A 26,768-nucleotide genomic window follows, 5' to 3' on the forward strand; every position below is an offset into this window, starting at 1 on the left:
CAGAAAGATAGGAAGTTCTACAACACGTGGTGTTTGTTGTCAAAGCTAAGAGCCAATCAGCTCTTTGATCAGGCGACAGCCAGGCGTTTCCCATCATGCCCTGGGTCTTTCAGTCGGTGGAGAGCAGCTGCGGCGCCTGGCTCTAAAAACTGCGGTCGCCTCAATCTCGTGAGGTTATCATTACCTACGAGTGCATGAGGTCAGAGCAAGTCGGGATCAAGTCGGACACAAATCTAACCGGCATGCACTGTGTGCGGCGATCGCAGGCCTGGCTCATCTCGACCGAGCCTAATGACAGCAAGGAAATTGTGCGCGAGAGCTTCATTAAGCAATTTAGTTGAGTCAAGTTGTATTTTATTAGTCCATGCCAGGTCATTTGTCTTCTGCATTTGATCCAGCTATTACGGAGCAGCGGGCAGCTACTCTTCAGCGCCCAGAGACCGTCTCCAGTCCTGAGGACGGTGTCCCAGTCAATAGCAGTAAGATGTGTTTTGAATGTGAGAGGAAACCGTCATGGGGAGAACATGCAAACTGGACCCAGAAAGGTCCCAGTGGGGTCCACTCAGTGCAGACCACTGTGTCATGCTCGTCGGCACAGACTGTTAAATGTTGTGGCTGTATGCAGACGACAAAAACACTGTACTGAGTGCTCAGGTGATTCTAATCAGTTTCATCCTTCATTATATAACCAGTTTTCAGAGGATAGGATTTTATTTCCTGCATGACCACATGGATGCACAGCTTCATAAACTAAAAGTTAACATGCATGTATAGAAACTGAGCCTTAGCGTTCTTTTAAAACAAGTTGTTTGATGCAGTCTGTCCTGAAGTTTACAAATCAAATCACAATCTAGTCGCGGCCGCCCAGACATATTCCCTTCATTGATTCGGCTAATTAAAATAAAATGAAAATCCAATACAAGAGTGCAGAACCTGACACAAGAAATATCATTGATTTTGTTTTTGTCATATGTTACTTATGTGCATATAGATATAAAAAGAGCATTACTGCATTTGCTGCTTTTTAATGTCGCATTTTATTCAGATAAGTGAGTTTCTTTTTAGTAAGTTTGCTACTGAGATTGATCCCTTTAGTACCTTTTTGTTTGTTGTGTTTTGTTTATCCACACAAATTCTAAAGCGAGCTGCGAAGTATAGAAACAAGCAGATAATACCTTGAAGCAAGAGAGGAATTAAATAGAACACAGGGAGGGAGGATTTGAGAGAATACAGATGAGAAACTGTGAATACATCCTTCCAATCAATAAAACAAAGAATTAATATCTAATAAATAATGAAAATAAGGTGTGTTTTTGCAGTTCTGTTGTATTGAAAGGGAAAAAACGTATTTTTGTTGGGAAAAACAAACTTAACAGCAACACTCGTCCCATTTTTGTGAATATACTGTAAAACGTGTCACACCTGTAAAAGTCAATAGCAGTTATTACCACAAAATGGCAGCTTTCCAGAAACGTCTCCTCCATTACCTTCATGGTGTCACTATGTCATCATACCTGCTGTTTCCCTCCGTGTGGTAAATGCACCCTGCAACAGGAGGGCTGGCAATTTTCAACTGCTTTAATTGACGATTGCCATCAGAAAAAGAAAAAAGTCTCTCACCCCGAGCAGCAAAGGGGCTGTTAAGGGAAGGAGAGAGTGTTTGTCACCCGTCTCTGCCAGAGAAATACGATGTGCCCATCTGCCCTGAGAGATCATTAAAACAGGAAAAGGTCCGTCTTTAGCTCCAGATGTGAACAGCAGGTCAAGGACAGAAAGGGGAGGTGTGTGTGTTTGAGTGCAGAAGGTGGACACTGATATGTTGGGCAGGCGGTAGCAGAAGTGAGGACGAATAACTGTCAGCCATCTGAAATAAAATGCCCAGCGCTGGTGAGCTTGAGGACATTCAGCCTGTGTCGTATCTCTTCATGGTCCAACACACACAGTGCTTCAGGCTCTGCTGTCGTCCAACAGCCTCAACACCTCAGCTAACTGGGAGGACAACTAACACAAACTGTCCCTCACACTGGATTATTCAGTGTATGAGCTTCACTGTTTACTATATATCTAATGTATATGTTGCACCAGCCAGGTCATAAAAACACTAAGAATGCTCTTAATATGATAGTGTTAAAGGTTTGTCATCAGTGTGAATGCACCCTCTCTTTAGTCCAATACAGTTTCATTATCAATTAACCTATAACCATAAGATCTATTTAATATTATGGTTTATTAATTAAGCAATAGCTCACGACAGGCCGTGGTATGTTGTGATTATATCACAGCCTGAAGTGAGCTACAGTATTGCTTTAATAAATGGTCATCAAGTATGGCAAAGTGAAAGTTATAGACACATTCCAATTTAAATAGTTTTTTAATAATAAGTAATGAAGTTTTTTTCTCAGACGTCATAGCAGTGGTTGTTATGTATAACAGAGGAAAGAGTTGTTAAGTATCAAATCGATGCGGATCGATATATCGAGGCAATGATCAACGATCCAGTATCATCGATGCAAAGTGAAAATATCGATAGTATCGATATGTATCATCATCTTTAAGATACACCTTTATTTTGAAATTCCCACTTTATATTTATTCTTTTTATTAAAAGAATAGATTGTTTTTCATTTAAATATCTGGAAGAGTTCGGTAAAAAAATTGTAAAATCATATTTTAGTTGCATTTTTTGAGATGATATGAATGTAACAGATTATATTAAATGAGCATATGATATCGTCTGGCAGGCCCCTGAATTGAATCAAATCAAAATTGTATCGTGGAAGACTTTGTGATATCAGCAATTATCGTATCGTTGTCCAAAGAATCGATATATTGTATCATGATAAAACTTTTGATTTACATCCCTATTGCTGAAAAATAAACCAAAAAGATTTATCATAACACCTGCCTCTATTCTTACTTGTAACATTTATTGTTTGCTGTATCTTACTTTTCAGACTGTTGAGGTTTTTGTTATTTGAAACACTTTTTAGTTTCCCAGAGATAAATTCGGTGTAATCTTCAGAGACACAGTTTCACAAATCCTCCGCTGCCTTGCTTAGCCTTCCCTCCTTCCGTTTCTCAACTGCACATCCACATCCAGTCAATGCCTATTACAGCGAGGAGATCTGCTGGCGGCAAGCTACAGATGCCTGCTGGCACACCGCTGCCTAACGAGCACTAACTCATGGTAATGAACGCTAATGGTGATGAATGCCGCTCTGAGGGAGAGAAGGGAGAAACGAGAGGGGCAAATCATTCTCTCCTCCTCCTCCTCAACCTCCACCCTCAGACCCGCTCCTCTCTGCGGTGTGTTATTGTCTCCCCAGCTAGGAGACATTTAGGCAAGCGGCGCAGGAGCTGTCCATCATCTCAGGGAGAAAGAGGCGAGAGAGACTCGGTCAACACAGTTCATCTTGTGCACTGATTTGTTACATCTGTAACATCAGCAGCTGTCATTTGGATCGTATAATTCTGTTTTAAGTGGCTTAGAGATAAGAAGTTTAATTTCTTTAAAGCTACAGATCGGTATAAACTTGTGCACATGCATGTGCAGTACATTGTTGTTACTGTGATCTTCTAAAGTACATTGTTGGTTACTGTGATCTATCTACAGTAGCAATTTCATTACTGTAATTTCCACAGTAACTCTTGGATAACTGTCATTTTCAATTGAATATGCAGTATTCTATTGTGCAATAGTATACTGTACTTTACTGCGCACAAACACAGTAATGCACTGTGGATTTCACAGGCATTTTTTACAGTGTGCATTTCAAGCTTCAGGCTGTTCGAGTTGCTCAGGTGTTACATTAAGTCCGTTCTGGTCAGCGCCATAATTCAATCTATTGTTTATGTAATACACAATGGCAGGTATTTGTTGGTGTACGCCGTCGGAGCAGAAGTTCACAAGCCATTTAGTAACGTGATGAATGTCGTCTTGTCAGAAGCAGTGCTTCAGGGAGACTATAAGAGTCCATTTAGGCCTCCGCTGCAAATCATTTGTCTGGGTTCCTCCCGTTAAACAGCAGCCGGGCTCCCGTGGTTCTATCATTCAAAGCTCAGATCATTTGCCGTTGATGGGAAACAGAAAGATTGTAGAACGATTCAGTGCTCTGTGTCTGTAGGGCTGGGTGATGATTCAGTATGATAATTTATCGACTTTCAATGGAATCGTATCGTGATGAAATCATACATCGAGATATCGTGATACACAATTAGCGTGTCTAAATTGATAATAAACACATACTAACTGAAATTTCTCAGAAAATCTGATCAAACTCAGTTAAATAAAACTATTGTTTTTATTAATCGGATTACTCTGTATTTGTGTGCATGCATATAAACATGGTCAGTGTATAGCTGGAAATATTTATGCATATATTTCTCTATAATTTCACTTTTAACTGCTTTGTTATTCTTATTTTGTACTTGAGTTGTTAATTAAGTGAGAAAATACTCAAATTTTATTTGTCAAGTATTTAATTCACACAGGAGTATACAAAAATAGGCTTTACCATGTGGTTATTCCATATAGACTATTTATTTATTGAACTACCAGAAAGCATGCTATATCGTGAAATATATCGTTATCGAGATATGAAATGATAATGTGATGGACAGCAACAAACTGTTCTGGTGATTTAAGAGATTGCTCGTCAGCTTTAGGACCTGGGGCTAAGCTGCAATGTTGGCAAGAGACGGTTCTCACCAGAAAGGATTGGTTGTTTATTCGAAATGCAAAAAAGACCTATGTTACTTTGCGTTAACCTGACGATAAGGATCTTTTTTAGCCGTGTGAAATATATGTTTTCTGTCAGAAGCAAAGGCAAAAAGCTATAAGCACAAAACTAAATATTATCGCCTTGTCAAGCTTCTCTCCACCAACTCCTGAGGGATATCTATGTCTCTGGAGCTGCTAAATGCTCCATTATGTTCACCAGCTAGTCGTTAACTTGGTCTGTCAGCTGTTTGGTGCTGAGCAGGTCATGCACAGCGGGCTTTTGTGCTTTTTCCCTTTCCTTTAGTGTGTTATATCGTTTTTCGTACATGTAAAAGGTCTGCAAAGTTACAAAGACCAAAGTCCACGTCAAAGGGAGTTACTCTCCCCCACAGAAACACTGCTCCTGAACTGCCTGAAACGCCTCGCTTGAAGTCCCGCCTTTTCTTCCATAACATGGTGATGTCACCAAGTAACACACCTGCATAATACCTGTGTAGCGGCTCGTTTTGCACGCCCTCAAACAAAGCTAGGTAGAGCTGAGCTGGAGAGGAGTCCGAAGAGTTAGGTTCGACAGAGGGTGAAAAGAGGTGCTGCAGCACAGCCGGTATGAGAAAAACAAAGTATTTTATAACATTAAAGTGTTCTAGTAGAAACTCAAAATACAAGTATGCACCTGAAAATGGGCATAATGGGTTCTCTTTAAATGGCTGCCTGCTGCAGCTGGGATGACGCTGATGAACGCGGCGAGACTTAATCAAAACAGTGAAGTTGCATTTAACCAAAAGAATTAGCTGAAAGAAGCTAAATTGCTCCACAGAGCTGCAGGGAAACTACTGATGAGGTGATAATGATTTTCTGTGTGTTCGTAACTGCAAGCAATCCCCTTCAAATTACACATTTCATTCATTGTTAATGTAAGATATTGATTAGAGCAGCTTTAAACCATAGCCCTGGCAGATCAGAAAATGGATTTTTAACAAAACAATTGTTTTCCATTTAGTTTTATAGAACAGCAGATCTGCTGACGTGTCCTTGAGCAAGACACCAGCTCCACTTTTTGAACTTTTCGAAACCCCCTGATAACATTAGAATTGATCAGCGCTGCAGGCACCGATCCAAGTGAAGCAGTCTCATAAGACGCAAACTCTTATGTTTCATATTGACTGTGCAGATCAATATCTCTAACCTGGATTAGAATACATTCTCTATAGATATAACAAAACGATTGGTATTGAGCCGTCTGGCTCTGATGCTGATTGTTAAATGATGTATTACTGTGCGGCTGCAATCGCTCTTACATCTGTGTGTGTGTTTGGACATACTTGTGCCCGAATGTTTGATCATGCTTATGCGTTTGTGTCGTAAAAAAACCAATAAAAGCAATGAGCAAGATGAGAAACCTTCATTTGTGTGCCTTCATTCATCTCTCTCCGTCTGTCCCCGGGGCCATGGACTGGCTTCAAATGAAATGGCCGCCTGCCTGCTTGCCTCGTAGCTGTTAGTTAAATGTCATGGCACCACCGCACCAGATGGTGATGAGAGAAAGTGTCAGTAAATAATGCAGTTGATATGAATTCAAATAGCATTCATTTATAATCAGCAGAGACTCTTAGATGTGAATCGTTTCAGGCAAATGTTGTGTGAAGAAACGTTATCGTGGAATATTCATTGCGTCATCAGGTTCAAGTTAGCGAGGGCGCGACACGCAGTCGTCCTCATTCATTACCTTCTCACTCACACATCACCTGTAATTTGGTCTCCCGCGTGGAACATTATTAGGTCTGTGAGCTCCATTGCTTCAGTAGATTACAGCCTGTCCTTGACTGTATAGTCACATGTGATGCAGCCAGCGGAGCGTAGTCCTGCAGAGGCAAAGTGCCGGTGTTCAGCTGCTTTCTGTGGACATTTCCATTTACTTTGTCAGCTGCAAAGTGACAAAACGGGTGTGACGCCGATGTGCACACACTCAAACACAGCAAGATGAATGAAGACGTCCTATAAGCTGCCTGCTTTTTGTTGCGGTTGTTGGAGCAATTCAATTTCCCGGAAAGCAATAAAATAAGTGAAATGGATTGATGTCAGAGGTGAATGTCTGTCTCTATGGAAATAGTTTCAGAATTGGGGGGAGAAAAAGTTGAATCTCCTTTTTTTTTTCGTCCTGGTTGGACATTTTCTTTTTTATTACCTCGTTGTGGAGAGTTTTGAAAAAGGAAAGCCATCTCCTCTCCATCATCTCGCTGCTCTTTGTTACATAACGCCTCATTTCTGCCTGCTCACCAGAAAAAAAAAAGTGCCTTTTATGTTCCTCTGAGTTTGTTGCAACTCTGCAGAAGGGAGCTCTTTACCTGCAGTGAGGGGGCGGACAAAGGTCAAAGCCATTCAGACGCTCTCGGAGAGAAAATATGATTTGCCGACTGTGTCTTTCTATTTCGTCTTTCAGCATCAAAAAGCACCATGAACTATTTAGAGAAATAAAAGGCAGCTTTTCTTCATAAATTAGTGCTTGACCGCCTCTTCAGCTTTTTTATTTGAAAGACTACAACTTAAATACAGTGTCATGTTTCAGCTCTTCAAACAAAATTGAATATAAGACAAAATACAGTTTTTAAATGGAAATGGCTGTGAATCGATTAAAATATTTAATCGCAAATTAAACACACATTTTTTATCTGTTCAAACTGTACCTTAAAGGGAGATTTGTCAAGTATTTAATACTCTTATCAACATGGGAGTCGACAAATATGCTGCTTTATGCAAATACATTTATATGTTTATTACTGGAAATCAATTAACAACACAAAACTATGACAACTATTGTCCAGAAACCCTCACAGGTACTGCATTTAGCATAGAAATTATGCTCAAATCATAACATGGAAAACTCAAGTCCAACAGGCAACAACAGCTGTATAGAACCCATTTTCATTCATATATCTTGAGGTCAGAGGTCAAGGGACCCCCTTTGAAAAGGGTCAGTTATTACTCGTCAAAATTTAACATAAGTTTGTAACGTTATTTATCCTCCTTCGCGACATGCTAGTATGATTAGTCATGGTTAGTACCAATGGATTCCTTAGATTTTTCTAGTTTAATATGATGCTACTATCTTTACTCTAGCTTTAAAACTGAGCCCGCTACAATATAAAAATCGCAAGTTGCCTTAATGCATTGAAGTTATCACGTTTGACAACTTTGACAGCCCTAAAAAAAAACTTTACTCAGGTAGTTTTTGTCTTATGTTAAATTTTGTTTGAAGATCTGAAAGAATTAAGTGTGACAAATGTGCAAAAATGGAAAATAATCAGGAAGAGGGCAATTACTTTTTCAAAGCATTGAAGATTATTCAAGACAGCATGTATTAGTTATATTGTTTGCACTCCCATTACCCTTGAATATTTATTTATTTATTTATAACTGATGGTGTTAGTCGTGTCTGAAAAGAAGAAAGTTTCAAGGGTAGACAGTTTGAAATCCATTCATGAGACCAGTTTGAAGAAAAATTTTGTTTTGGGATAGCCTTGGTTACAGAGTTTTGGATCTTTAAAGAAATATGCTGCATAAAAGATCTTTTCTGCTTCAGGAAAAAAAACCATTTACAATCTAAGATGAATAGTTAAACCTTTTTTTGCATTTAGTTAGTTTCCCAAAACTTACTAACTATACACCAAGTCATTTTTACGTTGTCATGTTTCCCGAAAACCTTTCTAATGTGATACAGATTTGCCAGGTAATCTGGGAGCCAGAGGTCCTGGACTGTGTCTTCATCCGATCATCGTCTACATTGTTTGTCTGTGTCTGTATTACCTTTCTTGTTTGTCACAGCAACTATTGACACTGCAGTTTCGGGGGAAAATATGTGATCCCTCTAAACCCCAGCTCTGTGCACCTTGTTGTTTCCAACTGTTTGCAGATATTACTGCTCCCATTTTCTTCCCCGTCGTACTCTTTGTTCACCGAGAGATGTTTTTCGCTCTTTGGCACAAGTTAAACGAAGGGATTGGTCAAAGGGAAAAAAATTTTAATCTTTCACTGCAACACACACAAACATCCAGCACATACACATACAGATATAAAAGCTCTCTGTTTTTCTGTCGCCCTCTGTCTCTTTTGTCTTTTCGGAGCGTTTTATCTCCTAACTGGCACGAACGAGTGCAGAGGCGTCATCATTTTTTTGTTGTGGTTGCTCTGGCTTTTTATCACATTCCTGCAATGCTTTTATCATCCAGGCAGAAGGATCTTATGGCTTTTGTTTGAAATAGAAAGAGTGTGAAAGTGGATTTCAATTATATGTACGAACACAACAGGCCTCTAAAAAAGTGTAGGTGGCATCAACTAATTATATTATTTTATGTCTGATGACAGTAACTAATTGAATTTTGGTGAAAAAACACTATTAACGGAGCACTTTCTGTGGATTATCCAGAGTAATTGTTATGGTACACGCTCCGTACAAATGTAAGTTCTGTGCAATTACACAAAGCTTGGGATTTTATTTTACTCCATAGGCTTAGGGTGCCGCTTTGATGCTGATACAAAACCATGGTTCCTGTTTCCACCACAGAAAGGGAAGTTCGTCGCAAAGCTTGTCGCTTTATTATATTACTTTATTATTTATACCCTAAACATTAAAGGTATAATGTGTAAGAGTTGTTGGCTGCTGTTTGTAAACACACAGCATTCAAAGTTGCCTCCACGGCTCAACGAACAAGTGAGGAAGAGAGAGAACAGCGATGGTTGGGCGAGCTATAGAGTGAATGAAGAGAGGGAGCGGCGTTAGTGAGAACAAAGCAGTGAATCGGAGAAATAAAAAGTTTGTGCTGAAGCCCAGAAATGTCACGAACACAAGAAGAAAAGAGAAATTACCGGCAGAGGACAGGGTCTCTGTAGATAGAGACACCACCACACCCTTCTAGTGGGTCATAAGTGATGATTGAGAGGGATTATTTTTCGACGTCTTGTGTAATGTGTGAATGCTCATCTTCGTCTCCATACAACATGAAACATGGCCAATACTAGCTGACATGAAAGAACAATTAAAACTTGCACAATCAAAGGTTTGCTTAAAATTCGATTGACCAATTGAATGGAAACACTGCTTCAGTTGGATTGAGCTTCATTAAAAGCCTGCACGCTGTAAAATGTGCCAGTGGCCAGCCAATAGAACCAGATAGAACCAGAAAATGTAAGTTGCTATAAAAGTTTGGTACTACTGCCACTACAATATGTGTTTGCACAGCACAGCTTGTTGTACCAGAATCCACTTGGTGTCAGTGGTGTTAATAAGCCTGCAGCATGTCAGGACATTAGCACTGGATCTGACATGTTGTTGGGTTCATCAAAGCAGAAGAAGAAACACTGGATCAAAGTAGAGTTATCTCAGCAGTCAGTGGTCACCCTCCTCCCACACAGGGTGACTGTATCAATACCTCAAAGTCAGTAAAGTCTGTATATGGCTTTAGGTGTTTTCTGAGCTTTTCTACACTTGTTTTTCTTCGTCTTTGTTTTATCATGGCCTTTGTTTTACCATCTTAAATTTGAAATTTAAAATAGCATTTGTCTAGAGACAATGAATGCACTCGATATGAATAGAGCAGTTTTTTTCCTCCAAGAATTGAAACTCGTTTAGACAAAAAAAAAACACATTTTAAAGAGAGGAGTTGTTTACAAGTACTGACATGAGGACTGACAAGATATCAGTTTGATTGACAGGAAAGCGCCGTGCCCCGCACCCCCCTCTGACACACAACGTCTCTGGAAACAATCGGCACAGATGCCACAGAGGATATCATGATAATGAGGAGCGCGTGTGTGTGCACACAATCTCAAAAAGTGGCACACACCTATCAGGAATCTCTGCATCTACATTCCTGCCATGGAGTTAGACGGTGCGTGGATCAATTTATTTTAATGAAAATGTGGCAAAGTGACACATTTGCGGGTTAATGACTTCTGTTGTTTTTCGTCTGCAGCTTCGAGACCTTTCAGCCCGCTCACGCTGAATCTCCATTTTGCTGGCGCTTGACATTCTACCCACTCGATTTCTTTTCCCTTTCGTAATACATTGGGAATCTTAAATTATTGATTTCCTCTTTTATATTCAGACATTCATAATTTGGAGAAATAGAAATCCATTCATAATGGTGCACTGGCAGGGTTTGCGAACTGGTTTCATTTACCTCTTGACTTGCCACAAATGAAACCCATAATTGGTCTTTCACCTCTGGTTTTCTCAGTGTCATGCATGTCATTTAAGTTTCATTCTAACCAAGACAGTGAAAAAGTAGGCTTCCCCAAACTGCTCTGTAACCCAAAGAAAAATGCAGGGTAGCTGTTCAGCACAGGAAATCTGTTCAATTTGTGCACAAATGCAGGAACTAAAAGGAAATAAGACCAAGTATAAAGATTTTCCAAAATACCAAGTACATTCTTACCTGTTGTCATAATAATAAATGCTTAAATCAGTGTATTGATTAAAAAAAAGTACTTTAATTTTATCTTTAAACTGTAGAGAAAAAAAATCTTGAGAGAAGAGAAATAAGAAAAACATCTATGTACATGTACCTAGTGTTTGTTAACTTGATACAGATGAGTCATATATGTTCATACTTGTAGTTTCAGAGCTCAGGCATAGTTGTAATATTTTCTTTTGGCTTGTTTTTTTTCTCCAAAGAAAAGACCTTCATCCGCAAATGCTGCGAGTTGACCTCGTTTCAGCCGCAGCTCAACAAGTCATTTTTCTTTCTTTGGTAATACTTTAGTGCCTCTTTAGTCTGTGTGCTGTTTGCTCAGAGGGCCAAGCTCAATCACTTTCATATCTGTAAAGAAGGGACTTAAAGAGATGAAGAACATGGAGAAGTTTTCCTTGAAGCAAAGCCATCATTTTTATTCACTTGAAATCTGTTTAGTCAGAGAAAATGTTAAATATTTGCCTTTAGTTACATGTCTTTTCTGCCACAGAGTTGGTTTAATGTAAAGCGAAACTCCCACTCACACATGAATTCCTTATGTCAACAGACACTGCCACTGTCCGCTTAGAAAAGAATCCACGTGTAAGGCCTTGTAGCACCCAATGATTTCCTGAAAATGTAATAACACCTGAAAATGTAATAAAATTTGCACCTAACCTGATTGAAAATGTAATAAAACCCAATAATGTAGCCAAATCACTCGACCAATAATGTAATAAAAATGTCCTGACTGATATTTTAATAACATTTTTACCGATGATGTAATACCTTCAGGACCCTTCAGGTCTTTCTTTTTTTTTTTCAAAATTGATGATGTAATAATTTTGACAGATAATGTAATAATGTAAAAAAAAGTATGCTATTTTTATACAAAAATACATTTGCCACTGATTTAATGTTTAGAAATGTAAACTCTAGGCTCTATGTAGTTTTGAAATTTACAACAGATGACAAGTGGTACGTTGTTATCAGGCAAAGATCCATTAAACTAAAATCCCTATCAATGGGAAAGGAACCCGCCCAAAACCACGCTGATTGGTTTCTGTGCACGTATCTTCCATTAGACCAGAGTGGATTTTAGATTAGACTCCATCAGTAGATGACAAAAGCTGCAGAAGATGGCTAATGTTACACAAGCGAGCAATGAAGAAAAAACTATTGATTCAATCTCCATGAAATATTCTTTTTCATCTGAGTCAACTGTGATTCTGATCTTATGAAAGCTCTGCATTCAAAAAGGGTTTCATATTGAATTTGAAATGAAGAAAAAAGTTGACCTTCAGTACATTTAAAAATAAAAGTATGAATTGTTTTACTTTTACTCTAATGCATTTTAATCTAATAGTCATTCTTTCATTTCAAATCGAATGTACATAACATTCTTACAGGAACAGTGTGTAACATTTTGAGAGATCTATTAGCAGCAATGGAATATAACATTCATAACTATGTTATATTAGTTTATAATCACCTGAATCTAAGAATCATTGTGTTTTCGTTAGCTTAGAGTAGTCCCTTCATATCTACATAGGGAGCAGGTCCTGCTGTACTCGATTCAACTGTTATCAGGCCATTAAATAGGCATTATCAGTTATAAGTTATAAGCACCATATGTGGGTCAATAGGGGCCTACTAAGTTGTGAAAAGGAAACTTAAAAGCAACACCTTCTAACATGTTGTAAAACTGAATGAAATGTTACGTTTTGAAAACAAATAAAATGGCTTCTTCAGGTTTAGGCAACAAAAAAACACTTAAGTTTAGGAAAAACACAACTTTTATACCTTCGTTCAGTGATCTACCATGTGAATAGATGATAAAATCTACTATTAGGTGTAGTAGGCCCGTATTGACCCACATCTATGGGGCTTATAGAGACTGATAACGCCTATTCGATAGCCTGACAACAGTTTAATCGGCTGCCTCTTCACTGAGTCCACCATGTTGCTCCGCCATGTTTCTACAGTAGCCCAGAACAGACGAACCAAACTCTGGTTCTAGAGAGAGACTTTTCACGTTTTTATGTTACCCGAAGGTCATTGTAATTCTCTGATACACCTGAGAAACTGCGGTAACGTTAGTCGCCAGCCGCCGTTTGACTTCCGTTGCTCCTAAAGTAGTGTTATTACGGTAAGGATGGCCTCTGAGCGAGGTGAACGTTACCACAGTCTTGGAAAGGGAGGAGTGAGCGGAGGGGTACGCAGTTGGTTGCAAAGTGCAACCACACCACTACATGCTTCCAAATCCTACACACTGTACCTTTAAATGTAAATTGTATTATATTTCCGTGCGTTATTACATTTTCAGGAAATTGTGACATCATTTGTTGCTGCAAGCCTTTTATAAGTTTATTTGCTCAGGACGGAGTAAACTTATCAGTGACTGAAAAAAGACAAAGGTTTAAGGTCAGTGCTTCTGTTCAGCACAAAAACAAATTAGAGAGCATTGAGAGAAGTGAGGATAGTTCCTCTGTACTTGTCTCACTCTCACTCTGACTGCAGCTTTTCAAAGCACATCAGTCACCCAGACGTGTCTCACACCAATGTTTGCTAGCAGATAGACGTGTCAGCTGCTCTTTTGTAAACATAAAAGCCTTTCTCTTCCCTGTCAGGCCACAGAAATCAGCTTACAAGGCTGTTGGTTTTTTGTCTTTTTTTTATGATGAAGTTTTATAACACTGATGTGTGTTTTATTAGAGATATTGTGTGTGTCCAGAGAAGAAAACACACATAAAGTGCTTCCATAAATGTCTACAAGTAGATTTTAAAAGGCCAATGCCAACATTATGAACCCTGGTTTTGAATAAATCAAATATAGATTTGTGCCTGCGTGCCCGGTTGTGTACCTATACCTGCATGAATGTGTGAATACAGTACACAGTCTCAAGTGAGACAGGATTTCTCTGCGTCTTCGTCGTATGTCAGACATTGACACTGTGTCACTCTGTTTAGCTCAGCTGCCTCGCGGAGCTTAAACCTCCTCTCAGGGGAGAAGTCCTACTTTCTCCCTGCGCTCCTCTGGGTTGGCTCAGTGTGACTCTGCCTGTCGTCGGGAGCAGACTTCTCCACTCGGTGTGTTGGTGTAATACTCTGATCAAAGCCGTGGCAAGAATAGCATTGTCACCCATGGCAAAGCTGCTTAGACAAAAGTGCAACAGAGGGAAAGTTGGGTCGTGTGGAAAGACGCTCCGAGGTTTCCTGAGGAATTTTAGTCACGTATGACCTGAGTTTTAATAGGATGCAAAGATATTCTGTATACAGTATATCATTTTGTCAGAGACTAGAACACATTGAGGGAATTCAAGGACAAATCATTCAGATTTTTCTAATAATGTTAAAGATAGAGAGATAAGAGGGAAATATGGCAACAAAGGTCGTGTTCTCACCATAGACTGTATAAAAGAAGTGGACGAAGTCACCGTGACGTCAACCATTGGTTTGTTGACGATAGGGTGGAGCAAAGCACAACCGAACGCTGAATAAGACATTTTTAGGCAACCAAAATGTTCAATTAATATAATTAACATGAACTGAAAACACACTGTGAAAGGTTTAAAGTTGTAAGACGAAAGCATGGACAACCAAGCCCCCAGGAAGAGCGCCAGGCTGTGAAGCAAATCTTCGGAGTTGAAGGAAACGCTATTGCGTCTGCTCTATAGGCCCAATGGATGCGGAAAATCGCCGGATGATCCGGGTACTTTATCACTTGGCAGTCGAGTCACTGAGCAACTCTCATAGGAATGAACGGGAGCCCACCTACAACGCTGTATCCAGCTCTCTTTATACATCCATAGAACAACTCCCAGACCGGACAACGGCATGGTAGCGACCTGTCAATCACAATGTAGCCACGCCCTAAAGCATCCCCTGCTTTATGGTTTACTAAATAAACATCATGCTGTATTGAAGAAGACTTGAAACTAGCGATTGAGACCATAAACTCATGTTTACAATGTTTACTGAGGTCATAAATCAAGTGATACTGATGGTTTTGGTATACTTGACAGTTTTTGATAGCTGTGCTATGAACACCTCCTGATTTGTTACAGTAATGAGAGTAAATGTAATTTATTACCTCCACTTCTGCCTGTTATACAATTCAAAACACTGTCTTTGAAAAAAAAATGTTAAAAAAAAAAGTATTCCCGTACCATCATCCGACCTGTCTTGTATCTTGGGGTAGGACACGGCTCTGCTCTTTCATCTCCGTGACAACAAAAGGAAAACAGGCAGCATCAGAAGTCTCACATACCTCTGCCAGTGACAACTTGTCTCGCCAATGTCACGACGCAGCCGCCAGCAGCTGTCTGCCTGGGCTTTTATCTTCCTTCCTCTCTGATACAGATCCTTTGGTCTTTGTCTTGTCTTTCACTGTCACTGTCTGTCTCTCCATCTTGCTGCCTTTTGGTACCATCTCTGTCTCTCTGTCACATCTCTGGCTTTGTCTGCGCTCTCTGTCACATCGGTCTCTCTGCCTTTGTTATTATCTCTTACTTCCACAGTTGAGCGGGCAGCGTGACTTTCAGCAGTGCATTTGGCATTTTATCTCTTATGAAATTTAATATTGTGGAGCAAATAGCAACTAATTACTTCTCATTGAGTTAATATTGACTGAACAGGTCACGTGGAAATTTTGTACAAACTTTCAAAGTGACATCTTAATTCATCAGAGCTCTAGACTAGGAGTTCCCAAACTCCCCTTTTGCAAGATATCTTTAAAAACCCAACAGATGAGTGACTAAGATGAGAGAAATAATGCAGCTTCAGATATTAAATAATCTACAGGGTTTATATTACTGTGAAATACGGCCCTACAGAGCCTCGTGTTTCAAGTCCAGTTTGTATACGGATGAGATCCTGACACCAGGATGTCAATGTTTGTTCAGCCTTTCACAGTGGGGTAGTGGCTCTCGATAGTGGGCTGTTCATCATCATCATCATCATCATCATCATACCTTTATTTATGCTAGTTTGTTTACTCGTCAATTATCACTTCCTCATTTTGCAGAGGGGTGTGCTGGTGGAGACGTAACCATTACAAGTCCACCAGCATCTACGAGTAACAAACAGTATGAATGCACCAACATATCCTCTCTCTCATTTAAATGATAATGTCTAAATCGCATTTACTGCATTGATCTATTTTTTGCTGTCGAGTCATTCCACATGTCGTTCCTCTCCTGCGATGAAAAGCTAATAGGAGACTTTATTTCTCCAGGATGGAGGTGACAAGTGGCATCATATGGAATCAATGATTGTGTCTCTGAAAGGGCCCAATGGGGAGGGGCTGAGCTATAAACAGCTGAATGATCTAATTACAAACTACGGTTCCTCAAACAGTAATTGCAGCATATGGAGAGAATCACTCACAGGCATGCTGTCAAATTTAATGTGGGAGGATGAAAGTTTTAAAATGTGGGAGATAGATGAACAATAAACTTCTATTTCAAAGGCCAAACATACATGGCAATATGTTAATTTGATTGATACAGGTGACATCATACAGACTATTTTTACAGAATTCAAAGATGAGACATTTTCAAAGATAAGCAACAGTTGACCTAGCCGAGCAACATGTGAATGATGGGGAACCTTGACAACAAGATGAATTATGCATGAAGCAGGTAATTATCCACACGCAAAAATGTTCCTCAATGTTGAAGAGCACCGGTGATGCAAATTCAAACAAGCCAACCTAATCTTTTCTCAGCTACAGTATATCATCTTTATAATCCTCTTTAAAATGTCCCTCTCAATCGGCCCTCCACTCTCAACCGGTGGAGCTCTCTGCCTTTTATAAAGAACCTCAGGGCGGCCGTCTGGTCTCTCAAACCACCAAGCCTCTCTGACCTCATTAGATCCAAAGCACATCAAATCGCAAACATGATTCAGCATTGATGCTAAAGGCAACACAATAAACTAGAGGATTGGTTAGAGGACAAACAAACAGTGTATGCAGAATAGTATGAAAATATAGAACTGTAGCTAATCATTATTCTATTATTAGTAAACAGTTAAACAAAGTTCAGTTTCTATCACCTGTAAATGCAAGGCGAGAATGAAGGAGCAAAGCAAAGCTGTAAAGCTGCAGTTGGTAACTTTGACCCAAAAATGATAAAAAGGTTATTTTTATAAAACTGTCACTATATCCTGACAGTAGTGAGACAGATAATCTGTGAAAAAAGCATGTTCCTATGTGTCCTCCAAAACAACCAATCACAGCTGAACAGTCTCTAACGCAGCTGTCAATCACTACATGATTTTGTTTTCACAGATTATCTGTCTCATGCATTACTTTATACTTTATAAAAATAACATTTTATCATATTTCCTCAAAGTTACCGACTGCAGCTTTAAGCGTTTTCCTTCTATCTGTTCTCTTTTTTTCCTTTAAACACTGTTCAGCTAAACGATCATTTAGAATAAAATCTAGTCTCGTCCCTTATGAGCAATAAGCCTTTTAACAGCCTTTGTGAATGTGAGTGACTTATTGCTTATTGAGTTCAGTGTGCAGTATTATGGGGCTGCAAGCCGACTGAAATGCAGATCTTTTATTCATAAGCACCTGCGTGCGTGAGCGCTGGTCATGCAATGCTAATCACGTGAGCCTGCAGAGGGCCGTGCATCATTCTGTTGGATGTGGAGTCGACTGGGTGATTTTTGGATGTGGGATGCTTTGACTACAGATGAAGACTAGGGAGAACGTTTTAAAGATGGTGTGAATTAGACGGCCTTGTGAGAAATGTTACGGACAGCAAACAAAACAATGGAAGTTCATAATCTTATATTTTTTATATGCTTTGGTTCATTATGATAATAATATGTGATAATAAACTTTACTTATGGAGCACTTATCAAAACAAAGTACAAAGTGCTTCACAGAGAGAAAATTAAATAAAATACCAAAGTGAATGATAAAGTACATGAAGGGCAAGATTAAAAGAATAAAAATGAATCAAATAAACCGGCAGCTCAGATAAAATCAGGATACGGTTTCTGATAAAAGTATGTTTTTAGAAGAGACTCAGACGGCCTTATTTCCTTACCTACTGTTTATAATAATGATTCCAATTGACACATGCGTCTTCCTTAACCACTCTGATATTCACAGGCAGCAGAGTCAACACATTCCCTGTCTCATCTCCTGTTATTTAACATGACCTTTGGCTGGAGGGTGACCCCGGTGAAATCCCTTTACAAACACAGTCACCAGAATTAATTACAGAGGAGCTGTCAGGGGGGAGAAAAGCTCTGGAGTAGGACCACTAAAGGAAAGACGGATTGATCATCAGTCAGTCAGAAATCCAATGTGGAGTAATTCACTCTGGGTACAATTAAGCTTTGTGCTGAGATGAGGGGTATTATTTCAGCAGGTGTCTGAGCTGATTAAATGCTCTCTAGCTGTGAATGGATGGTTCAGATGTTGGAGTTTATACAATCAGAAGTGTTGTAAATCTTCATCCTTCCTCTGTATACATACTGTAGTTATGGCAGGATGGAGCAGACAGTTGATAAAACTGATCAGTAACTCTTCCTTTTGCAGTATTTCTCTTCCTCACTTACTTGCTTTTATCCCTTTTATCTCTTTGTCCTTGCCGCAGTTTTTTTCTTCTTCTTTTACCCATTTTCATCTTCTTAATGCCGAAGTCACTCTCCTCTTCCTCTTTATTCACGTTATTAGATTTAGTGCTCCGACTCGTCCTTGACAAGTCCCAGACGAGGTTTTCTCTTCCCGAAACCCTTTTTTATGTCTACTACATATTTCTTCCTTCTTGTCTCTTATCTCAGGTTGTTCCTTTTTTTGAGGTTTTCACACTCGTGATGTCTTTCTGCTTGTCTAACAGCTACTCTGTCTTCTCTCTCTCTCTCTCTCTCTCTCTCTCTTGTCTCTTTGTCTTGTATTGTTATCAGGCATGGCTGACTGAGATCCATGAGTACGCCCAACAGGATGTGGTGCTCATGCTGCTTGGAAACAAGGCAAGGCATTGTGTTGAAGATAGAAAGAAAAAATACTCTAGATGCATGAACACTAGGGCTGTGTATCAAACTTCAATACTATACATCTGTTTTTGGTTCCAACTAAACTTTGTCTCTAGTATCAAAAACTATTAAATTCTTTGTTTGATTCTTAGATTACTTATTCTTTGATAAGATAGTTCCTGACTTGAATAACAATTCTGCTAATTTAATTTAGGCAGTGATTAATTTATGGGATAAGTCTGGTAATAATTATATTTTTCAGCGATGAATTGATCCTACTAACAAGTAGCCTATTGTCTGTGCATCCAAAGTCTGATATAGCTTATTCCTCTGTCCTGTAGAGCTCTATTGTTGTCCAAAATCTGTTATAAACAGTGAGCCACACTGTTGCACTGGGTGACAGGTTCCTTCATTACGGGTGAACGTGGGCACTGTAGTTTATTTTGAGGCAATGCCACATACACCTCAACTCAACTTTATTTATATAGCACCTTTCATACAATCATGCAGACCGAAGTGCTTCACAAAGCAGGATTTAAACAGCACAGACAAAAAAAAATAGACAACAATAAAGACTAAAAATGACAATAATAAACAATAAAATGTTCAAATAAATAAAGGTCAGTAGGATAAATAGGCACAAGAGAAAGAAATAGTATGAAAACCAGTGATTAAGACTTAAAAATTAAGGCAATACATGACGAGGCAGGGTTTAGATCCTAGGAACGACCACCAGAAAGCCGGCCGCCAGATGGTTTGTTACAAAGAACCATCTGAGAGGCGTTTGGAAAAAGGGCAGGCACTTTCAAAAAAATACTTGATGATTGGATGAACCATCTGTCAATCAAACTCATGCCAAAGCCAGTCCGGAGAAGAGCAAAAACATCACCTTCAGTGTTGTTCTTTGCTCTTCTTTAAATGAAGAAATACTCTCCAGTTCTGATATAACTGATGCTATTGCAGCATCCACGCTAACCTCTTCAGGAGGCGCCATTGTTGTTTAAAACAAACAATCACCCCTCCGTGTCGTTACACACACCTAAGTCACGCCCGTCGCTACCAGTAGCTCCTCACAGGACGCTGATTGGTCCGTGATCTGGCTTGCCGGACACAAACGCATTTCTTGAAGCCTGACGAGATGGATTTTCATGTGATGCTTGCGTGATCTCGTGACATTGTGAGAATCCAGCTGCCGTGCAAAGTAAACATACACCATCCTGCTCCTTTAAATACTCCCTAGAGCACCAAATGCGTAGTAATCCACTGATAAAAATAGTCCCCAACAAATACTCTATTTACTCCTGTTTGAGTATTGATATTAATTAAAATATTAAAAACTACAATGCTCAGCTATTTTTGGAAGTTATTTGAATCTTAGTCAGTTAATCATTGGTGACTTTCTGCCTGATAATATTTCATTTAAAAACAATTATTCTTGTTCATTTCAAGCACACAAACATCTGACAACATCTCAACCTGCTAATTTGCAAATATCGGTGTTACACATATTTCTAGAGCTGCCGTTCACATCCCTCCCTCTGAACAGAGAACAGATGTCTCTGTCTTGGAGCTCTGTCTTTTCTCAGTCCCCCCCACACTCCATATAACAGCGCTTAATTAGCATCCCGAGAGTCAATCTTGACTCATTAGCTGCCGTCAGACCTGAACACCAGCAAAGGCTTGTATGTAAACTGTGGACAAATAGAAGTGGGGTGGGTGGATGTTGTGGTTTTAGCAGCACTGATGCTGCTGTGTGTGTGTGACCTTGTTTTTTCTGTCTCACCAGGCTGATGCCACTCATGAGAGGGTGGTGAAGAGAGAAGATGGCGAGAGGCTTGCAAAGGTGAATTATTGAAAATGTAAAAACAATATTGACACAACTTTCACAGTCCAGATGCTACAGCTGAGAAGCTGCAACCCACATAACCAGAAAGTTTTCAGCATCTAACTATAAAGTGAGGAATCTCTGTCTGTCTCTCCGTGTGTCCTTGGCATATCTCGAGAACCGCTCATCCGATCGACTTCACACTTGGCTGGTGTATTGCTCAGGACCCAAGGGTGTGCTGTGTCGAATGTGATTCAATTTGACCAGTTGGTTGCACTATAGCAATGCACTTTATGCTTTGGCCTGTAACTTTTTACCAAATCAGATTTTTTGCTACTCCTCCTACATATTTTGAGCAATCGTCACCAAATTTGGTACAAAACATCTCTGGACCGAGCTGGAAAAAGTTGCTTTTTTGGATTTTTGATGTTCCATACAATTTTGCTACAGCCAGCCCTCAAATGCTGTGTGAAGGACTTATATTACAAACAAGGAGTCATATCTCCTGAACGCTTTGTGCTGTTGTGACCACATTTGGTGGACATGTATAGATATGATGTCTGAGAGACCATGATAAATTTAGTGCCATTTGGCCAATAGATGGCGCTGTAGCAGCATCATCCCTCCATAAAGGAAGAAATCTCTGTGTATGTATGTGTGACTGTCCTTCGTATATCTCGAGAACCGTTCATCCAATCAACTTCACACTTGGCGGGTTACAAGCAGCCATACCGCGGTTCACGACAACGCTGCAAGCAGAAATTCTGGCGGCCAAGCAATCGGCCCGTACAGAACGGGTACTGCACTAGTATCTTTTAATCCTAGAGAAATGAAGGCCGATGAAGGCAGTGATTTCTCCTTTCATGTAATTTTCCAAAGCTATTTGTATGGCTGATTGAATTTCAATGGCAGATGAAAAGATTATGAATATAATAGAAAGGTGGGATTATCAAGATTTCTTTCTGCTTTATGAGGAAAATGTTCCCCATGCAAACCAAAAAGATAGATAAGACAAATAAAGGCCAGACACCTCCAATTTGCCCTCCTCTAGAATCAATTAACATTTGGTAATTCATATTTATTGAATAGATTCCTGCCTTCTGTGTTATCATCTATAAAAGTTTTCTGACCTTGTGCAGAACATTCATTCACCATGTCCGTCCTGGTGGCTACAAATACAAACACAAAAAACAACATTTCCTTTTATCAATCTCCCTGACTGCTGTTGCTTCACAGCAGGGCACACAAAACAAATAGCAGACCGCCAACCGATTCTCCCCAGAAGTGGGAGCAATAAAGTGCCACTAAGTAACTTGAGGCTCAGTCTGGGAGGGAAGAAAAGCACATTCGTTATCGTCACTGAGGGTTGAGATGAATTCCCCTGCAGAGGAAAAGCTGGGAGACAAATTTATCACATCTGTGCTGGATTTATCCAAAATAAACTAGTTCACTATTGTGTTGTGGAGGTCTGCTGTAAACTTCTACCCTTCATTATTATGTTTTCGGGTTGACCATCCATCCGTACCATTCCCGTGAACGCGTTATCTCAGGAACGCCTCTAGGGAATTTCTTCAAATTTGGCACAAATGTCCACTTGGACTCAAGGATGAACTGATTTGATTTTGGTGGTCAAAGGTCACTGTGACCTCACGTCCGTCCCATGTACGTCGATCTCGGAAACACCTTGAGCAAATTTCTTCAAATTTGGCACAAACGTCAACTTGGATTCAAGGATGAAATTATTAGATATTGGTGGTCAAAGGTCAAGGTCACTGTGACCTCACAAAACACATCTTTGTCCTTAACTCAAAAATTAATATGCTAATTATGACAATTTCACACAAATGTCTAATAGGTTAAAATGATGAAGTAATGACATAATTCTAGTTTAATTTTTGTAGCGTATCAGGGAAGCAGCAATCTGTTGAAAAGTGTTGAATTATCATACATATGTTTGAGTCCTCTGGGCTTAAAATAGTGAAAATCTCCATTACCATAACTGTCATTGCTTTGACTCTGCAGGAGTTTGGAGTTCCCTTCATGGAGACGAGCGCCAGGTCAGGTCTCAATGTAGAGCTGGCTTTCACTGCTGTGGCAAAGTGAGTATCATTCTCTATGCAAGTGTTGTGGATCGTTCTGATAAAGAGAAGTTTTGTCTTTTTCATCTAGTAATTATTGGCATACTAAACTATGAAGATGCACTGAACTATCATTAAGGAGCATAAAAAAATCTGTTGTATGTGAAAGTTTGTTTTTGACCTTGGGGATAGTTAAACAAAAACTCTAGGTGAACTTGCTTTTCACCTCCAGACATAAAAAATACTCCGCTAGGAATATTAATTTGTGTCTGATAGATTATTTTTCCATCTACTCTTTCTCCCTGCAAATATTTTTCATTTTAAAAGTTTAAGTACTGGACACAAGATGTCTCCAACTTCACTATAAAGTCTATTCTTAGTGTATGTGTGCTCTGTATGTTATGTTTTTTATGAAAAAAACAATGCATGATAGAAATGTTGTGCTTAGCTTACAGGTTCCTAAATTAGTTTTTGGAGCAACTTAAAGGGATAGTTCAGGTGTTTTGAAATGGGGTTGTATGAGGTCTATAGTCAGTGTATTACCTACAGTAGATGACAGTCGGCACGCCCCCCAGTTTAGAGAAGCAGACAGGAGCTACCGCAACGAAGCAAAGCAATGTACTGCTGTGGACGGGGCCGGCAGCAAAACGTATTTTAGTCACCTAAAAGAAAGGCCCACCTAAAAAAATCAATATCAGTTTAAGTGTACGCTATATTAAGAATATTTTTACCGGTTGACCTTGCCGTGAGACAGGATAAGTACCTCACACAACCCCATTTCAAAACACCCGAACTATCCCTTTAAGACATAATCTGATCATTTGTAGTGTTTAGGGTGGCTCAGTTTTGTGTAACCTCATTTTATCTTCTTCCTTTGTCTCAGGGAGCTGAAGCACCGGTCTATGAAGGATCCCAGTGAGAAGTTTAAGCTTTCAGAGTACGTTAACAAGGAGATGAAGAGCACAGGTTGCTGCAGGTCTTAAAGCCTGCCCTAAGCCATTCTCTGGATCTGAGTGAGTGTGTGTATTTATGTGTGTGTGTGTGTGTGTGTGTGTGTGTCACTCATGTTCATATCGTAGGTGTTCATATCTGGCCCGATCAGAGATAAGGAGTCAGCTCCAGCGAGGTATAAATCGTTTTGCCCTTCTGTTTCTCCACTCTCGAACCTCCCTGTCTCAGTCTACACAACCTCCATCTGTTGTCCTGCACTCATCTCTCTACCCTACTCTATTTCGTATGTCCTGCTTTTCCTCTTCCACCTCCTTCTTCAGCTGTGACTGTAGCCCTAGGTTGTTAGTTAGACACCGCACCTCAGACAGTTATTAACCTATTAATGGACATTTTCTTCCATAACTGTAGCTGCATGGTATTTTGAACCCCAGCATTGAATCGGACACCTACCTTTGCTTTACCTTGTGTGGTTATTTTACTGTGAAAGGGATTTAGTCGCACCTACAGAATTTATGGTCATGTTCTTGTAAAGCCATTTATTTCTCACATCCATTTAAAATGTCAGCGCCAGTCGACATTTTGTTTGAATGTTGTCTTGTTTGCAGCGTCTGGATGAATGTTCATATAATAGATGTATAGTGCTCAGTCCATGGTTCAGTGTTCATGTCCGTAATTCAACAGGCTCTTTAGGAGCCAGTTTAGCTCACCAGCATAAACTCAATCCAAGCATTTCCATGATTCAGCTGTGGATATTTGGGAATGTTTTACTTCTAGCAATTGATGTTGCCATTTTGTATACAAGGATATGAAGTAAGTAATAGCATCATTACCCATAACCAATTATTCTTTTAATAGATTTTAATTCATGCTAAATGCGAAGTATAAAGTAGTTTAAAGGTATAATATGCAAGAATTTCCTAAAAGATAATCCCTCTCAATCATCACTTATGACCCGCTAGAAGCATGTGGTGGTGTCTGTATCCACAGAGACCCTGCAACCCTCTGCCTGTATTTTCTCATTTCTTCTTATTGTAATGTGTACTGGACTTTTCTGGGCGACTGCAAAGAGCCTTTCGGCCCCACGTGGGGGTGAAACCCCCAGCCAATAACAGCACACAGGTAGTGGTGCAACAAGGCATGTATTTGTGTTTGTATTGCATTTTTTGGGTCACGGTTTCGGTTTGCTTTGTTTTGCCCATTAGGTAGAAGAAAACAACCATTTCTAATGTGTTGTAAATTGATTGATAGTAATAAATAATAGCATATTTCTATATTATACTAATGAATTATATTTGTATATTATATGAAGCCAAACACAGATTTTATACATGAAATAAGGCAGGCCTCTTAATGGTCAAGTAGGCCTATGTTCAGATAATTGCCTCTTCTATGTCTGTGGCAAATCATCAAATAATTAGCTGGCCTGTATTTAATAGTGGTGCAACGGTTCAAGAAGCCCACGGTTCGGTTGGTACAGCCATTGAACGGTTCAGTTTTTTATGGTTCGGTTTTGCATCCCTAGTGTGCAGCCCGTTCAGGTCGTCATATACCGCCCGTTAGTCCCCCTTTAGCTCTGTCAGATAAAAAGCGGCCGTATTTGACGGATGAGAATGGGTTTGTTACATCGCTGCTATCGGTTTGACCAAGAGCAGCGCCGAGCCACAGCCAGCAGGACAAATCCTTCGGCTCCATTCACTCAAAATCCGGCAACGCGGCACCGTCCTGCAGGGTTGTGTGGAGGTCTTTGGAGGTGTGGTCATGTTTGTTTGTGCTTTAAAATGTAACCACCATGAAACAATCAGAAAATAACGTTTTATTTCTCTGATTCGCTGCTTTTTTCTCACTAACGCCGCTCCCTCTCTTCAGTCACTCTACAGCTCGCTTTACCACCACTGCTCTTTCTCTCCCTCGCTCGCGAGTTAAGCCGAGGAGGAGGGGCCAACTTTGACTGCTAAGTGTTTACAAACTGTTACATATTATACCTTTAAACAAACCTTCAGAAACGTGGCAATGCATGGGTCACAGAACCTAAAGCATTTGGGGATTTTTCCAATATTAAAGGATCAATGTTGAGTCTTGGAGAGCTCTAATGCAACCTCTCTTCTTAATAATATATATTATTTAGTTTTTAAATTATTTAAAACATGATTTGACAAATATGATGTAAATACTAAACACTTTTTTTCTGCATGTAAAAAAAAAAGTTTTGATGGAGGAGAATAGCACTTTAGATGGTAAATAAGAGTATGGGTGGGGTTTAGGGGAGTATTGGGGGGAATAAAGACCTACAATATGTTGACAGTGTTGCCTAAGGTATTGTATACGACACACAGATGTGTATATCTCTTTATTTCAAATGTTTTATTTCTATTCAAATGTGCAAAAATTAGTTGGCTGCTTTATGTTTTGCTTTTATTTTCTATTCATGAATATATAAATGGGGTATATAGTGCCATGTTTTCTTAAAAACATTTTTGACCGGTACGTTTCTTATAATCTGTTAACAGTATTTAACCTGTTGTTAATGAAAGAAGCATAGGCCTCTTTTTATATGACTGTCGCTTTGGTAGACTTCATCTCAGTCATAGAAACTGGATATCTCCGTACAGTATTTACTGTACATTTTCATGTTTTTCCAATCTTGATGTTCAGAGTAATGTATTGATTTTTGGTTTTACTACTTTTCAATGTGCAACTTCTTTCTTGTAACTGAAAGTTAACTACAATAAAAAAGAAAAACAGACGGTAAT

At 39.5% G+C, this 26,768-nt stretch overlaps 1 protein-coding gene across 2 annotated transcripts in view; it reads left to right on the forward strand.

Moving 5' to 3' along the window:
• The window catches only part of LOC119502526 (ras-related protein Rab-26-like), a 68,102-nt gene extending 41,341 nt beyond the window's left edge, over positions 1–26,761 (forward strand). For both annotated transcript variants that reach the window (XM_037793581.1, XM_037793582.1), the window contains 4 exons: positions 19,096–19,161; positions 20,951–21,007; positions 23,012–23,088; positions 23,951–26,761. In XM_037793581.1, coding sequence (XP_037649509.1) covers positions 19,096–19,161; positions 20,951–21,007; positions 23,012–23,088; positions 23,951–24,050 — 300 coding nt within the window. In that variant the 3' untranslated portion in view covers positions 24,051–26,761. The remainder of the gene's footprint in view (positions 1–19,095; positions 19,162–20,950; positions 21,008–23,011; positions 23,089–23,950) is intronic.
• Positions 26,762–26,768: the final 7 nt, after the last annotated feature.

Source organism: Sebastes umbrosus, chromosome 14 (genome assembly GCF_015220745.1).
Source record: "Sebastes umbrosus isolate fSebUmb1 chromosome 14, fSebUmb1.pri, whole genome shotgun sequence".
NCBI classification, from domain to species: domain Eukaryota; kingdom Metazoa; phylum Chordata; class Actinopteri; order Perciformes; family Sebastidae; genus Sebastes; species Sebastes umbrosus.